Raw genomic sequence first — 14,013 nt, forward strand, 5'->3', positions numbered from 1 at the left:
CAACGGTCGTTCAACGGTCGATGCCGTCGATTGGTTGAAAAATCATTTGAATTGGCCAATCATCGAGTACTCATCTCAGCGAAAAGTTGAGAGCCGCCACGCTTGCTATAACATGCTTTCAAAGGTGGCGATACCTGCGAGCGCATTGCGCTACGTGTAGCTAGAGCATACGCGACGTCATGCACAAACTCAATGCCACATCGTCGTGCCATTTTAAAATTCGCATTGCAACACGCAAAGCATTAACCAATTCCACCGAGTCGCCATGACCCCACCCTGCACTACCACATCAGGAATTTGCATTCGTCAGTTCCGAGACGAAGACCTGCCTGAAGTCGCCGCCATTTTTGAGCACGGAATGATGCTGTACGCCAAGAACGACCCAGCATCGAGACACCACTGGGCTGAGTACGTGCGCAAATGCCTCAAGGACGACCTCGCCGACGTCGAAGGCACGTACATGGAGCCCGGGGGCAATTTCTGGGTGGCGACTCTGGAGGACGACGGCGAACCCAAAGTCGTGGGCATGATCGCATTAGAGCCGAAGGGCAACGGCGAAGGTGAAGTGCGACGTGTTTCAGTCCACCCCGGCTACCAGCGCATGGGCATCGGCCGAAAGCTTATGACGCATTTGGTGCACTGGGCGACCACTCACAGCTTCAAAACGTTGCAGCTCACAGCATCGTACGCAGAGAAGACGTCCGCCGTCACCTTTTACAGCTCCTTCGGGTTCATCACCCGTGAGACCTTCACGCTCTGGGAAAACCCCACGCATGAAGCATTCTGGATGGCCAAGACGCTTCTGTAGCTGCAGTCCAGACTCCTTGCAATGGAGGCGAGTAAGTTACTACAGTAGCTGAAATCAACGCACACGAATTCAAAGAGACATTATATAGCAAAGAACGTAATCTATATAGGGTTACCATTTACTCCTCCACGTCCATGACGGCGTCGGCGTCGGCGTCGACGTCGTCTGACTTCTCGGCCTCCATCTTCTCAATGTCCTCCTTGGTGATCAGGCCGCTCTTGAGGAGCTTTTCCTTCTCGGATTCGACGTAGATGCGGTGACGCTTGGCGTCCTTCTGCTGTTTCTTCTTGGACGGTCGGTGCTTGCGCAGTACCGTCTTCTTGCCCTTCTGCAGCACCGCCACCTTCTTCTGGTTGCGGACCTCTGCGCGCTTCTTGTTGAGAAGTTTCACCTTCCTCTTGTTCATGGTCTGCACTGCCTGCCCGTTGGCCCCCATAGTTGATAGTAGTTGGGGTTGATGCTGGAGCTGCGTTGAACCTGTCGGCTGCCTTCTTGCTTGGGGAATGAAGCGCTTCGCAGTCCAAAACCAAGTCAATCGACTGGCCACCGCGAGAAGTGGTACACTAGCGGTACAATCGTACCTACCATTGGAAAAGTACCGTGGACGCCATAGAGTTGATACAGTGCCTCTGCAAGCAGCACTGCGAGCTCATGGCAGCCACAGTGTTGAGCCCTTTACTCGGCATTATGCAGCGTTATTGCTTTAGTAGAACAACAAAGAATGAGACACAAGGCGACGGAAAAGCACAAAACACAGCTAGCGTTGCTCTAATAGCGGAAACTTGTCTTGGCTTTAGATACCTACCACGATAGTAGAGGACGTGCCACTGCAGCAGACCTGCTCATTTGCATCTGTGCTGGGCCTCAAGTTTTCAATAGCAGGGCAACAGCAGCAGTTCGACGCTCCCGCCGTTGGTGGAAACAAAAGCACCGGCCTCTCTACTTCTTGGAACGCTTGCCTGCACCCTTCTTGGGGATGGACTTGCCCCGCCGCTTCATCTGATCGATCTTGCCGAGACGCTCCTCGTTCAGGATCTCAAAGTTGGGGTCATCGCCGCCGAGACGCAGCAGCAGTGGCTTGTTGAACCACGAGGCCACCTTCTCGCCCTTGAGCTGCTTGCTGATGACCTTGTTGCCTGACGGGATGTTGCGCTGCGGCAGGCGCTGGAAGATCTTGCGGCTCAGGTCCGCAATCTGCTGGGGAGACGCCATGGACGGAGACTTGCTTCAGGAAGGACTCGCCACTTGGGTCTCTTGTCGGCTGCTATCGTAGCCGCTCGTCCAGCGCAATGTGATCGCTTGTGATTGGTCGAAATTGGCATAACTAACTACATAACTAGGCACAACAATAAGCAGAGTCTACGTAGTCACACAAAATGTACACAACGTTAAATAGAAAGACAAAGTAACTAGGATAGGCAAAATTACCTTTCCGCGACTATATAGCCCTGATGACGTTCCGCTGGCAATCAGTGCTGAGATCGACACCTCCCAGTCTCTCACACATCGGTCGCTGCGTTCTCGCCTCTCCCTTCCAGAGCTTCTCCTCCATTGCCACCATGTGCCACAGCTGCACGTGCAAGATCGGCCCCTCGCTGCTGGCGTCGGACCTCTCGTGCCTGAAGGACGAGGCCCTCAAGGTGGTGGCGGCCGGCGCCGACTACTTGCACCTGGACGTCATGGACGGCCATTTCGTGCCCAACATTTCGTGGGGCCCACCCGTCATCAAGTCGCTGCGCCCGCACACGAAGGCGTTCTTCGACTGCCATATGATGGTGTCCAAGCCGGAGCAGTGGGTGCCTGACATCGCGGCCGCTGGCGGTGACCAGTTTACCTTCCACCTGGAGGCGACGCAGGACCCGCTGGCCCTCATCAAGCAGATCCGTGACGCCGGTATGAAGGTCGGTCTGGCCGTAAAGCCTGGCACCAGCGCTGAGGCCGCCTTTCCGTACGTGGAGCTGGTGGACATGGTGCTGGTTATGACGGTGGAGCCGGGCTTCGGCGGCCAGAGTTTCATGGTCGACATGATGCCCAAGGTGGAGACGTTCCGCGCTAAGTACCCGACGCTGGACATTGAAGTGGACGGCGGCTTGAGCCCCTCTACGATTGATGCGGCTGCCAAGGCTGGCGCCAACATGATTGTCGCTGGAAGCTCCGTGTTCAAGGCGGCGGATCCCAGTGCTGTCATCTTACAGATGCGCCACAGTGTAGAGAAGCTCGGCAACGGCAAGAGGGACGACCAGTTGACTACTGGTAAGTTGTAAATGGTAGCAATTGCTGCAGAATAGCACGTCGCATTTGCACTCACTTCAAACGAAAAGCTCACAACGAACAAATCAATCCAAAATGCGATTAGATGCAAAAAAAAGTGTACTAAAGAAGATGCTGCGCTGCATCGCGAGACGCAGCTCCAGCTGGCACTACGTTCCGTCGTCTTTACATATCCTCGTCCTCGGGGTCGTCGCCGGTGGTGGCGTTGGCATCCTCAGCAGCGATCCGCTGGTACTTGTCCTTGGACCAGAGACTGAGCATCACCAGCTTGAACTCGGCCATCTTGTGGTCGAAGTGGACAAGCAGTTTAGCCTGCTCCGGGGTCAGCGTCTGTCCAGGCTTGCAGATGGTGTAGTTACGGCTAAGCACGATCACACCGTTCTTGAGGTCCACAGGCAGTCCCAGACCGCGCAGCGACTCGAGCATGCTGCCAATGAACTGCGGCAATGGACCCTCGGGGATTGTGACCGTCTCAGTGGCCACGAAGCCTGAGCGCGGGTGGTCGCTAACCGAGAGCTTAGCAAAGTACGCCACCACTTCCTCGTGTGGCTTGTTAGTGAACAGGAGGCCGGTGCTGCCGCTGACGTCCTTGGAGAGACGGAAGAGGTTCTCGGCGTACTCTTCCTCCTTAGAGCGTCCAAGCGCGAGCTTCATGACCTTGTTCTTGCCCAGGAAGAAGCGGCTGTCCTTGAAGTCCATGCGCACATCCTTAAAGTGGTTGGTGCGCATGTTCTGGAAGCTGAAGACGTAAGCGGACGCGTACGTGTCCACCGCATTGCGGATAGCCTCCACCACGTTCTGCTTGAGCTCGTTGCCCTTCTTGTTGGCCTGCGTGAGCGGCTTGGTGCGTTGTCTCTTGGACTTGGGCATATTTTCTCCTCAAGGTACCTACGGCGACTGGCTTGGCTTGGCTTGTGTCAACTGCCAGCAACGTCTGTGCCTCTTGATGCGCTTCGGTCTCCACCAACCAAAAAGTCAACGCTTTGCATCACCTCCTTTTCATCCAATCCAAAACCCCAAAATCAAATCCCAGCATACAATTCGCTGAAAAGACAAATTTAAGCGACTTCATTGGCCAAAAACGTGTTTCACACGGCCCAGCCAGTCGTCTGCTGGGGGGAAATCCATTGCCATCCCCAGAGAACCACCTGGAAGCACCGACGTACCATGGCCTGGGGTCTCGATACGACGCCGACGCCGGCGCGGACGCCCGCAGCCGCTGCTGCACCTGCACCTGCTGCGCCTGTCTCTTCTCCCACCGTTGCCGTGCTGGGCCCCGTGCCCGAGAGCGCCGAAGCCATCGACATCTATGAAGGTGTGACGCCCGTGACGAGCGTAGCGCTGGACGGTGTGGCGCTGCTGCAGATCATCAAGCACTGCCACGACAGCATCCCAGGAGGCGTGGCCGGCTCGCTTCTGGGCGTGGACAGCGAGCAGGTGCTGGAGGTGACGAACAGCTTCCCGTCGCCACCCAGCAGCGAGCGCAAGAAGGGCGCGGACGAGTACCAACTGGACATGATGAAGGGCCTGCGGGAGGTCGGCATGGACAACAACAAGGTGGGCTGGTACCAGTCCGTGACCATGGGCACCTTTTGCACGGCCTCGTTCATTGAACACCAGTTCCAGTACCAAAAGTCGCTGGGCCCGAATGCCATTTGCCTCATCTACGACTCGGCCGAGACGTCCAAGGGATCGCTCAGCCTGCGCGCGGTGCGGCTCACCAAGGCCTTCATGGACACGTACAAGAGCAGCTCCTTCTCCAAGGAAAGCTTCGCCAAGGCCGACATCCGCTCGGCCACAGTGGTGGAGGAGCTCCCCGTTGAGATCCGTAACTCGGACCTCATCACGTGCTGGCTTCAGCAGACGGCGCACGCCAATGACAGCGCAGCCGCTAGTAGCTTCGAGCGTCTGGACCTGGCCACCAACGCCTACCTGGAGAGCAGCCTCAAGAACATGACGCTGTGGGCTGACGAGCTTGCTCAGGAGCACTACAAATTCCAGGGCTATGAGCGCGCATTATCAAAGCAGCGTGCCGCCTACCAGCAGTGGCAGAATAGACAGCGCGAGGAGAACAAGGTGCGCCGTGAGAACGGCGAGGAACCCGTGCCCGAGGAGGACCCGAGCTTTTTCAAGTCAGTGAACCAGCCCTCGCGTCTCGAGTCTCTCCTCATCACCAAGCAGATGAACACGTACTGTGAGCACATCAACCGTTACGCCGGAAAGTCCTTCCAGAAGCTGTTCTTGGCTGCTAAGATTCACCAGAAGGAGTAAACAGGTACAACGTGGCGTCTCATCTTGTAAATCCGTCGGCTTTTGGTGCGGCAAAAAAACTGGCAAGGCTCCGCGAGTAACTTCCGAGTCAGACAGGAAAGCAGGCAGCAGGCGGCAGCGAGTACAACGTCACGAAGGATCTCATTAGCTGGTTGGTGGGTTGGCAGTGATATGTCGACAGGGCTAGATAGAACAAGGTTGGATGGAATCGGTTGCTTCCCCACTTTGAGGATTGATTCCCTACCGCTCACTCGTTCGTTTTTAAAAGGGGAAATCCGTTCATGTGCTTTACCTCCTGTCAACGCATTGCTACTTGAAGCATTATCAATCAGTCGTTGAAGTAAAAAGTGAGCTCCTGAGCTCAGCGCGAGTCCAAGTTCGCCGCTTCCTCACCGGTAGAGGTGGTGAAGCTGCGGGTTTGCTTTGATCTCGGTGATCTCAGCATCCATGTCAGCTGCACGTCGCACCAGACGCTCCTTCACAGTCATCAAGTTCTCTGGAACGAACTTGACCACCAAAGACTGCAAGAATGAGTGCCACGTGCTAGAGCCGTCCATGACATCGGCACGACGAACAATCCGATCCCCGGAGCTATTGAGGTGCAGTGTAGACCCCATCGGTCTGCTTGGCTGCACTTGCTCGCCATGGTCTGGATTGTTTTCAGGAGCAAGGGGCGCAGTGTCGCCATTCCGGATGAACTCGAACAGAGCGCAGAGTTGGTTCATCGTCTCAGAGCGATTGCCACTAGTTCGTGTATCATGTTGGTTCTTGGCAGTTTGATCGTGCATACCGAGATCTATACGAGAAAGCACCCACTTGACGCGGTGCAGCAGCATTTGGTCCTCATGGGTTCCAGCTCCCTTTGAAGCATTTTGCACCTCGAGTTCCGTTCTATCCAGCTCAATTTTCGACAACAGCTCACACCGTTTGCTGGCGTGCAGCGTGATGACGTCCTTGAGGTCTTTCGACAGCAACGGGTTGTCCCTGTACATCGTCTCGATGCGCTCCACTGTACCTGGATGCACAATTCTGACCGCCTCCAGCATTCCTTGCACACGAGCAATACTCTGTTCGGCTTTGTGGATTCCGAAGCGCGTGGCCTGCGTCGTTTCATGCAGCTGTGCGAGCTCTTGTTGCTTGTCCATGAGTTTGTCTTCCAGCTGCACGATCGAAGCCTGCAGTGCTGCGATGTTATCCCGGTATAGTGCAGCATTTGTCTCCAGTCCGAGACACATTCGCTTCTGGTCTTCAAGGCTACGTAGCAGGTGAATCTTCGAGTGCAAACCTTCAATGTGTCCAAAGAGTACTTGGTGTTTCCACAGCCGGAAGAAATTGTACTTGATGTGGCGCCGCTGCCGGCGCTCGTACGCTACACAAATGCTCTCCTTGGCCATACGTGAGGCACGTCTGCGAGCCATGAACACGTACCATCGTCGGAACGGTATCGTAAAGATGCGTCGCGAGTATGCATGCCATTCCTCAACAGCATTTTCGCGCAAAGCATGCTGATATTGTGCTCGGATGTGCCAACGTTTCATGAGCCAAGAGAGTGTCTCCTTCGTACTGCCTTCAAACAACCGGCGGACACGGCGAATGAGCTGGCAATGCTTAGTCCAGGCACGAAGATGCTTGAGCATGTGCGTGCGTTTGTAGTGAGCATCAATCTTGCGAAGGTTAAAGTGCTGATCATAGCGCTCGAGGGAACGGCGGTCCACAACGCTAGCAATGGCCTTGTCGATCTGCGTCGCACGGAAAGTCTTCACCCATTCATCCACAACACGTTTCAGAGTGCATCGACTGTCGTAGGCGATTGCAATTTCCATGTTCTTCTTCATGGGCAGGAACACTACGTTCTTTATCAAGTAGAAATAGCGCTTGAGTACATGCATCGGGTGCCGTGCACGAATTCTGCGGATGTTGTCTTTGAGAAACTCTTCATGCACCATTTCTTGCGTGAGCACAACAAATCGATCCATTGCTTCAAGTCGTTGTCGAGCTGCGTAGTGGCGTGCTCTCGCATCTGCCGACGCTTTCTTACGGCTACGGGGTCCAAGAGCTGCCGACTTCCATGGCAGGAAAACGTGCCGTAAGAGATTGCACTGCTTTTTGTGGAAACGAAACTCCGTTTCTTCAAGGCGGGACATTTTCAAAGGTAAGTTCATGAGCACCACGTCACGGATTTCTGCTAGTACACGACGCAAAAATGATCGGGTACGCTCTTCTTGCATAAGCACGATCTGCTTGTTCACAAACTCCTCTCGTGCAGCAAATTGCTCCACATACGTAAGAAAGAGAGCGCATTTCCGTGCTCGCCAGCCACCAAGTGCGATCTGCAGCTTCTGGAATCTGCGGCGCACCACAAACCCACGGCACATCATGGAGATCTTCGTAGCTGAGAGATGGCGCTGCTTATCGCCTGACGCCACTTCGTGAAATACCTTGTCTAGTCTCCGTATTGTCGAGCGAATATCGCGAACACTGTGAGTCACTTGCGCACTGGTCTTTGGATTTACAAATGTTGATCCTCGTGCTCGACTGTCACGTCCGCCATCCCGATGGGCATTTGAGACGTCTTGTATGCTTTCTTGTAAGAACTTTTCAATTCCTAGCTGATGAATGGTGCGTTCGTCGTCCTTCACAGTGTCTGCACACTTCTCCATTCCTCGACTTGGCGCCGTAGCCAAATTTGTAGCCACCCGCTGCAAACGCTGATCGAGGCTGGTAATCTCACTTGACATTTGGTGCATGAACTCGAGCGTCATGGGCGGTGCGCCTGCCGACAACCCGGTGGGTGTAGTAGCTTTTGCCGGTGCAGTTACGGCTCCTGCACGAGTGCCGACTGATAAACCTATTGCAATATAGCACCATAGGCACAAGGATAACATATCAACCAAACTATCAACACAAATCAAGAGGATAAACGGCGCACGCTTGTTGATTCCAGCAACTCGAGGCGCAGTCATAGAGTACGAGGGTCGACGCGTCGCTGCTGCCTCGTTATCTCCATTCGCCATGCGGTTCAGTAGCACTTCCTCCACCGACTGTTGTCCTGGCGCCAAGCGCGACGCCTTCCGCACCATCTTCGACTTGGCCGCGTCGTTTCAGGATCGCATACCCACTCAATTTATTAGCTGAAAAAATTCTTTTCAGAGAGGACGCGTAGTACTTCTGAAGTGCTCAAGTAATAAATACTAAACCTGATAACACGTAACCCCATCGCTGCTCGTCAAACGCAACGAAGAGGTTATAGCAGAAGTTATGCGGCAGAACACACCACAGTACATGGTGAAATTGCTGTGCTGTTCGATTGATAGATATTCTATCCTACTGTACCCACAAGGTTGTTGTATGACTCGCACAACAAGGAGAGCAACGCCATTGCGGTGATAGCCAAGACCATTGAATTTGAATCTACCAGCATCAAATCCTTAACCTCATTCGAGCTCAGAAAGAAAAGCAATGCTAGTTGATGCACAACAGTTCTAGAACTGCGAATCAAACTCAAAAGGTTACTGCTTATCACCGCTCTCCTCATGAAGAGCTTCCAGTGCTAGCAGGAGTTTTCCATAAGCTACCAGCTCACCTTGCTCTTCTTCTGCACTTGGGGAGGCTATACCTGGAAAGAATATTTGCAGACTTGTGAAGGCGCCTGCAGACAGTGACAGCCCGATCTGGTCGAACACTTTCTTCAGCTGTTTCATCCTAATGCTTCCAGTATGCTTGCGATCCTTCAGTCTCAGATACTCCCCCACTATGTCGACTTGGGAATCAAAGTCTATGGAGGACATTTGATTGTAGAGCGACCGAAGTATGGCGTCACATGCGCAGGGTGGCTTATCATCGCTTTTTGTACTTTCTTGGATTCGCGGATGCTTTTCAGGCTTGGCTGCTGGTCGCTGCTCCGTCCTTTCGATACCTCGCAGTGGAACTGAAGTAATACTGTTGACTGGAGATCGCCACTGAGACATCACCTTTAGGAAAAGCTTGTAGGCAATTTGTCCGTCACGGCTCACATCGAAAAGATGTTGTAGACGTAACCTCTCCCATTGTGTCACTTGGCGCTCAATTGCCTGCTCTAATTGGGTCCAAAACGCATCCTTAGGGAGGCTGCTCTCGTCGCGGATGCCACCGCACTCCATCAATAAGCGGCTCAAATATGCAACCCGAGGCAATGTGTCTTGACTGTGACCCTCCACTTCCGAATACAGCTGATCAGAAAGCGTCTTCAGTAAACGAAAGCCGTAAGGGTCTAGCACGAAAGAATCAAACTCTGTTCGCGAAAGTCCACCACCAGTGTGGCGAAAAATGCACATCTGTGTCATCAAGGTGCTGAGTTGTTCTGCTGTCAGCTCATACTGTAAAGCTCCCAAACCTCTCTGAAGACATTCCGCTGTTAAAAAGCCCTTCTTATGACGATCGAAGTGGCTAAAAGCGCCATCCAACTTGAGATAATTTGTCGGATCCGAGTGGTCGATTTTACCGGCAAAGCTGGCTTTCAAGCGAATTCGCGACCGCAAATGTTCGCTTATCTGAGCATATCGTGAATCAGGGCCTGGTTTAGTGGCGTCAAACAGCATCGCAGTGTAGTGAACTGCATCGGTCTGTTCTGCACTCCGAAATTGGTAAACTAATTTCCCTATCACGACTTCGGCAGATGAAGGAGAGACAATGTTCGCGATGCCAAGGCGCAGTAGGGTTTGTTTCAGTTCCATCGCAGTGACAAACCCCGTGTAGGCATCATCATTCACTTCGATCTCTCCTCGAAGGTCGATTTCGTGCTCGTCACACCAGCTCACGAATTCTGACAGAATTACAATAGGAGTTCTTGGCGGCTTCGGTCGAACTGCTGGTGCTGCTTCTGCTTCTGGCACTGCAGAAGCTTTAATAGAACTATGTTGTGCTTTAGCGGGTGCATCGTTCAGGAAGTCCTTGAGGTAAGTGTGGACAGCTTTAAGAGATACACTCAACTTTGAACCACCTTCCAATTCATCTTCATCGTAGCTTGAAGTCGAAAACTTTTGTGAGAGCAAATCTGCACCTCTTTTGGATAACAATTTCACCAAACCGCTTGCATCCATCTGACGCCACCACTTTGACGGCGCAATCTCACCAAAATCATGAACTATACAAAACTCTTGAAATTGCACAAAGCTTTTCTGGAACTTCGGCAGTGAACATTTTACAGCTGCCTCCAAAGCACATTTCAACCGAGTTTCGTTTTCGCATGAAAGTCGGTAATCAGGCTTTACATCCGACGTGATGATTATCACCAAATTGAACGAGTTCTTGAAAAACTTCACGAAATCTAGTTTTCTTTTCTCTGGTTCTTCGGCAAAAGCAACAAAAAGAGTCTGCACGTCATCGGACGACAGCGAGATTCCAAGTTTCCGCATTGCCAGATAAAACGGTCCGCACTCCACAAACTGATCACTGGTGTCATCAATATATGAAAAGGCATCGGCAATATCTCTCGTGATACCTTTCCGCTCTTGAAACTTCTCGCTGATCTTCTCTATGATGCATTTTGCTTTCGCGCCATCGTGGACTACCATCACTCGTTTCTGACTTGGAATAGTTGCCTCTCGCCAATTCATACGTAGAAAAGCAACGCAGTCGATTTGATCAGTTAACTGAGGATCGTAAGTGTACAGTAAGGCCCGCATTTCATTCTCGTCAAGTGGTAGACTCAGGCAGGTTTTGCATATCTTCACAAAGTGGGAACGATTTAACACTCCATCAGTGGCTGATCCGGCTTCGGCCGAAAAAGTCTGGGTCCAATTTGCAAATATATCGGATAGCTGCCGGCTCGACACGCTGTCGGCTTGGGTCTGAGCGAAGTTTCGGAGCTTTTCCTCTACTACGTCCATATCGACTGGTGGAGGTGGAGTAGTCCAATCTAAAAACTGCCGATAGTTAACGCCAAATGATCCACTTGTCTTGACACCGAAGCGTTTAGCAACCCCTTTTAGCTGGTTTTCAGATAATAGTACAAAGCCGTTCCGACGTGCGATCGCGACGAATTCCACTAAGGAGACAAATCCTCTCTCCTGCCAGTCAAACCTCTCAAATTCATATTTCAAGTCTGAATATCTTCCGCAGATTAGTTTTCTGCAATTCCACGTCAACCTTTGAAGCTGGTGCATATCATACTTGGTCCAGTCATCGTAGGATGACTTCAGCCCGTATTTTGCCGCTGTCTCTAGTCGAAGACACAGCTCCTGTATCGATATCCGCTTTGTATTGTCACCCTGTCCAGCAATCATCTGGAAGAGTAAGCTAGCGTCCTTCGGCTCGAAGTGTACACCCTCCCCACTCTGCTGCATTAGGACACGAAGTAGCTCCTCCTGAGTTAATTGACCATCGTCAGAATTTACAAATGTGAGAAGTTTTTCTCTTAAAGAGGAGATACCGAAGCGATGGCATCGCTCGAGCGCTTTAGCCAACTGCTGCCACTGCGGTAGCTGTGCCAGGCTCTGCAGCAGTGACTGATAGAGAATCTCGAAACCATTAGCGTCAAACATGACTGTAAGAAGGTGAAATTCCTTGGATGAGAGCTGCACACCGAGCCGTGCGAGGCTCTCATGAAACTTCTTGAAAGAAATGACCCCAGTTTCATTCATATCTCCAACCGAAACAAACGTGTGTGATGCATATCCAACGTCAACGAGGAATCGACTTAGTGGAGCGATTCCCGCAGCTATTCTGGGATGCGGAAACATAGATTTAGCTGGTGCGCACAGATTTAGAAAAATACATGCTGCACCGGTGTGATTTAGCAGTTTTCTGATTTGGTCCGCGTCGTTTCGTTTAGTCGAGTACGGACTATAAATTGTATTCACCCAATTAATAGTCCACGTACAGGCTATTTTGGTCACTTCACATCCGCCATGGCTGACGCGAAGGCAGCACGGCGGGCCAAGATCCGGTCGGCGCTGCAGCGCTTCGGCTTCACGACGCTGCGAGGTCTGCAGGGTGCAGCGTTGCGTCGCGTTCTGTCTGGTAAAGACACTTTAGTACTCATGCCCACGGGTGGCGGGAAGTCGCTGTGCTACCAACTACCGGCGCTGCTGCTGCCCGGTCTCGTGGTGGTCGTGAGTCCGTTGCTGGCTCTGATGCAGGACCAGGTGGCTGCTCTACGCAGGAAACACATTGGCGTGGAGATGCTCTCGTCGCTGGTGGTGCAGAAGCAGCGCCAGCAAATTGTTGCTCGGCTACTGGAGGTTGAGGCCAAAGCGCAGACCGAACGCATCGAGATTCTCTACACAACGCCCGAGACGCTGCAAGGCGAGCAGATGCAGAAGTTGCTGCAGCAGTTGTACAAAAGAGGTGGCCTCGCGCTGTTTGCAATTGATGAGGCACATTGCATCAGCTCCTGGGGGCACGACTTCCGACTGGCATACCGAAAGCTGGGCAAGCTGAGAAATCTGTTTCCTAAAGTACCAGTCATTGCACTCACTGCTACAGCTACGGAGCGTGTGCGGGAGGATATTACACGGCAGTTACACTTTGCAGCCGATGGGTCGGACGTGCTCTTAGCGGACTTTAACCGTGCAAACATCTCGTACACAGTGCATGATAAGGAAACGTTGGGCGACCCGGTAGGCGCCCTCTGTCGGTATATCAAGAAAGAACATGCCAATGCCTGTGGAGTTGTGTATGTACACAAGCGAAGTGATACAGATGATCTTGTGGTGTCAATGCACAAGCGAGATCCCACGCTGAACGTCGCTGCATTTCATGCTAAAATACCGCAGCACGAGCGTGAAGAAACGTTGCAGAAGTGGCTGAGTGGAGATGTTCATATTGTTTGTGCGACGATTGCGTTCGGAATGGGCATCGATCACCCACACGTTCGCTTCGTTATTCACTGGAATATCCCAAAGACACTTGAGAACTTCTATCAGGAATCGGGACGTGCGGGTCGAGACGGAGAACCAAGCCAGAGTATTTTGCTTCTACTCCTCTCGCGACTATGATTCGTTTCGCTTTCTTCTGGAGCAAGAATCGACCAAGCCCAACGAGACTGGATCGAGAACGACCGAACTGAAAAAGTTGAAGAAAGTGGACACGATCGCGCACGCCCTGAAGCTGCTGGAGCACGTCAAGACGTTTGGGACTAAGAAAGAGTGTCGACGCCAAGCTTTACTGCGGTACTTTGGCCAGAAGATCGCGGTGGCCGACTGTAAAGCAACCTGTGACGTGTGCAACGCACGGCTCAACGCATTCCGATTCGAAGAGAAACCCATCCTGGATAAGCGGACGGAGGGATTTTGTCGGCAGTCGCTCAAAGCGGTAAAAACGCGAGACTCTTTCACGGAGAAGAAGATGCGGGCAGGAGATGTGCGGCGCAACAATTTGATCTACGGGCAGAAAGGTTCGTATGCGCCTGAAGAAACGAAATCCGTCGTTGTTCGAGGAGGAAGCAACCGCGCTCTTGCAGCTGACGGATTTATCGCTGTTAATGGAGACGTGAGCTCTGGTGAGGAAGACATTGCTGATGATGACGAGGCGTCAGCCGTGGTTCAGACCCTGCACAAAAGGCAGAGCCTAGACGACACGTTGGACGCGTTGGAGCGAGCGGAACGTGCATCAACAAGTAATGGCGGCGACTGGAAGCGCCAAAAGTATTCCTGAGTGTGAGATTAGCTGCAGCAGTAATAATG

At 52.5% G+C, this 14,013-nt stretch overlaps 8 protein-coding genes across 8 annotated transcripts; 4 read left to right on the forward strand and 4 right to left on the reverse strand.

Annotated features, from left to right (window-relative positions):
- Positions 1–265: 265 nt before the first annotated feature.
- KRP23_6498 (putative N-acetyltransferase CML1) lies at positions 266–808 on the forward strand (the record flags this gene model as incomplete). The annotated part of the gene is made up of 1 exon (XM_067891695.1): positions 266–808. The coding sequence occupies one exon, from the start codon at positions 266–268 to the stop codon at positions 806–808; it is 543 nt and encodes a 180-aa protein (XP_067746027.1).
- Positions 809–926: 118 nt separating this feature from the next.
- Positions 927–1,244, reverse strand: KRP23_6499 (uncharacterized protein; the record flags this gene model as incomplete). The annotated part of the gene is made up of 1 exon (XM_067891696.1): positions 927–1,244. One exon carries the CDS (start codon positions 1,242–1,244, stop codon positions 927–929), a length of 318 nt encoding a protein of 105 aa, XP_067746028.1.
- Positions 1,245–1,747: 503 nt separating this feature from the next.
- On the reverse strand, positions 1,748–2,020 carry KRP23_6500 (Mitochondrial 37S ribosomal protein S27; the record flags this gene model as incomplete). Its single annotated transcript, XM_067891697.1, has 1 exon — positions 1,748–2,020. One exon carries the CDS (start codon positions 2,018–2,020, stop codon positions 1,748–1,750), a length of 273 nt encoding a protein of 90 aa, XP_067746029.1.
- A 347-nt stretch (positions 2,021–2,367) lies between these two features.
- KRP23_6501 (Ribulose-phosphate 3-epimerase) lies at positions 2,368–3,072 on the forward strand (the record flags this gene model as incomplete). The annotated part of the gene is made up of 1 exon (XM_067891699.1): positions 2,368–3,072. One exon carries the CDS (start codon positions 2,368–2,370, stop codon positions 3,070–3,072), a length of 705 nt encoding a protein of 234 aa, XP_067746030.1.
- A 172-nt stretch (positions 3,073–3,244) lies between these two features.
- KRP23_6502 (mRNA turnover protein 4-like protein) lies at positions 3,245–3,949 on the reverse strand (the record flags this gene model as incomplete). The annotated part of the gene is made up of 1 exon (XM_067891700.1): positions 3,245–3,949. The coding sequence occupies one exon, from the start codon at positions 3,947–3,949 to the stop codon at positions 3,245–3,247; it is 705 nt and encodes a 234-aa protein (XP_067746031.1).
- A 297-nt stretch (positions 3,950–4,246) lies between these two features.
- On the forward strand, positions 4,247–5,350 carry KRP23_6503 (Eukaryotic translation initiation factor 3 subunit H; the record flags this gene model as incomplete). The annotated part of the gene is made up of 1 exon (XM_067891701.1): positions 4,247–5,350. One exon carries the CDS (start codon positions 4,247–4,249, stop codon positions 5,348–5,350), a length of 1,104 nt encoding a protein of 367 aa, XP_067746032.1.
- Positions 5,351–5,739: 389 nt separating this feature from the next.
- KRP23_6504 (uncharacterized protein) lies at positions 5,740–8,430 on the reverse strand (the record flags this gene model as incomplete). Its single annotated transcript, XM_067891702.1, has 2 exons — positions 5,740–8,198; positions 8,280–8,430. The coding sequence occupies 2 exons, from the start codon at positions 8,428–8,430 to the stop codon at positions 5,740–5,742; spliced, it is 2,610 nt and encodes an 869-aa protein (XP_067746033.1).
- A 3,807-nt stretch (positions 8,431–12,237) lies between these two features.
- On the forward strand, positions 12,238–13,984 carry KRP23_6505 (ATP-dependent DNA helicase Q-like 3; the record flags this gene model as incomplete). The annotated part of the gene is made up of 2 exons (XM_067891703.1): positions 12,238–13,264; positions 13,353–13,984. The coding sequence occupies 2 exons, from the start codon at positions 12,238–12,240 to the stop codon at positions 13,982–13,984; spliced, it is 1,659 nt and encodes a 552-aa protein (XP_067746034.1).
- Between the last annotated feature and the right edge of the window lie 29 nt (positions 13,985–14,013).

This window comes from Phytophthora ramorum (assembly GCF_020800215.1).
Source record: "Phytophthora ramorum isolate Pr-102 chromosome Unknown Phyram_PR-102_s0005, whole genome shotgun sequence".
NCBI lineage: Eukaryota > Oomycota > Peronosporomycetes > Peronosporales > Peronosporaceae > Phytophthora > Phytophthora ramorum.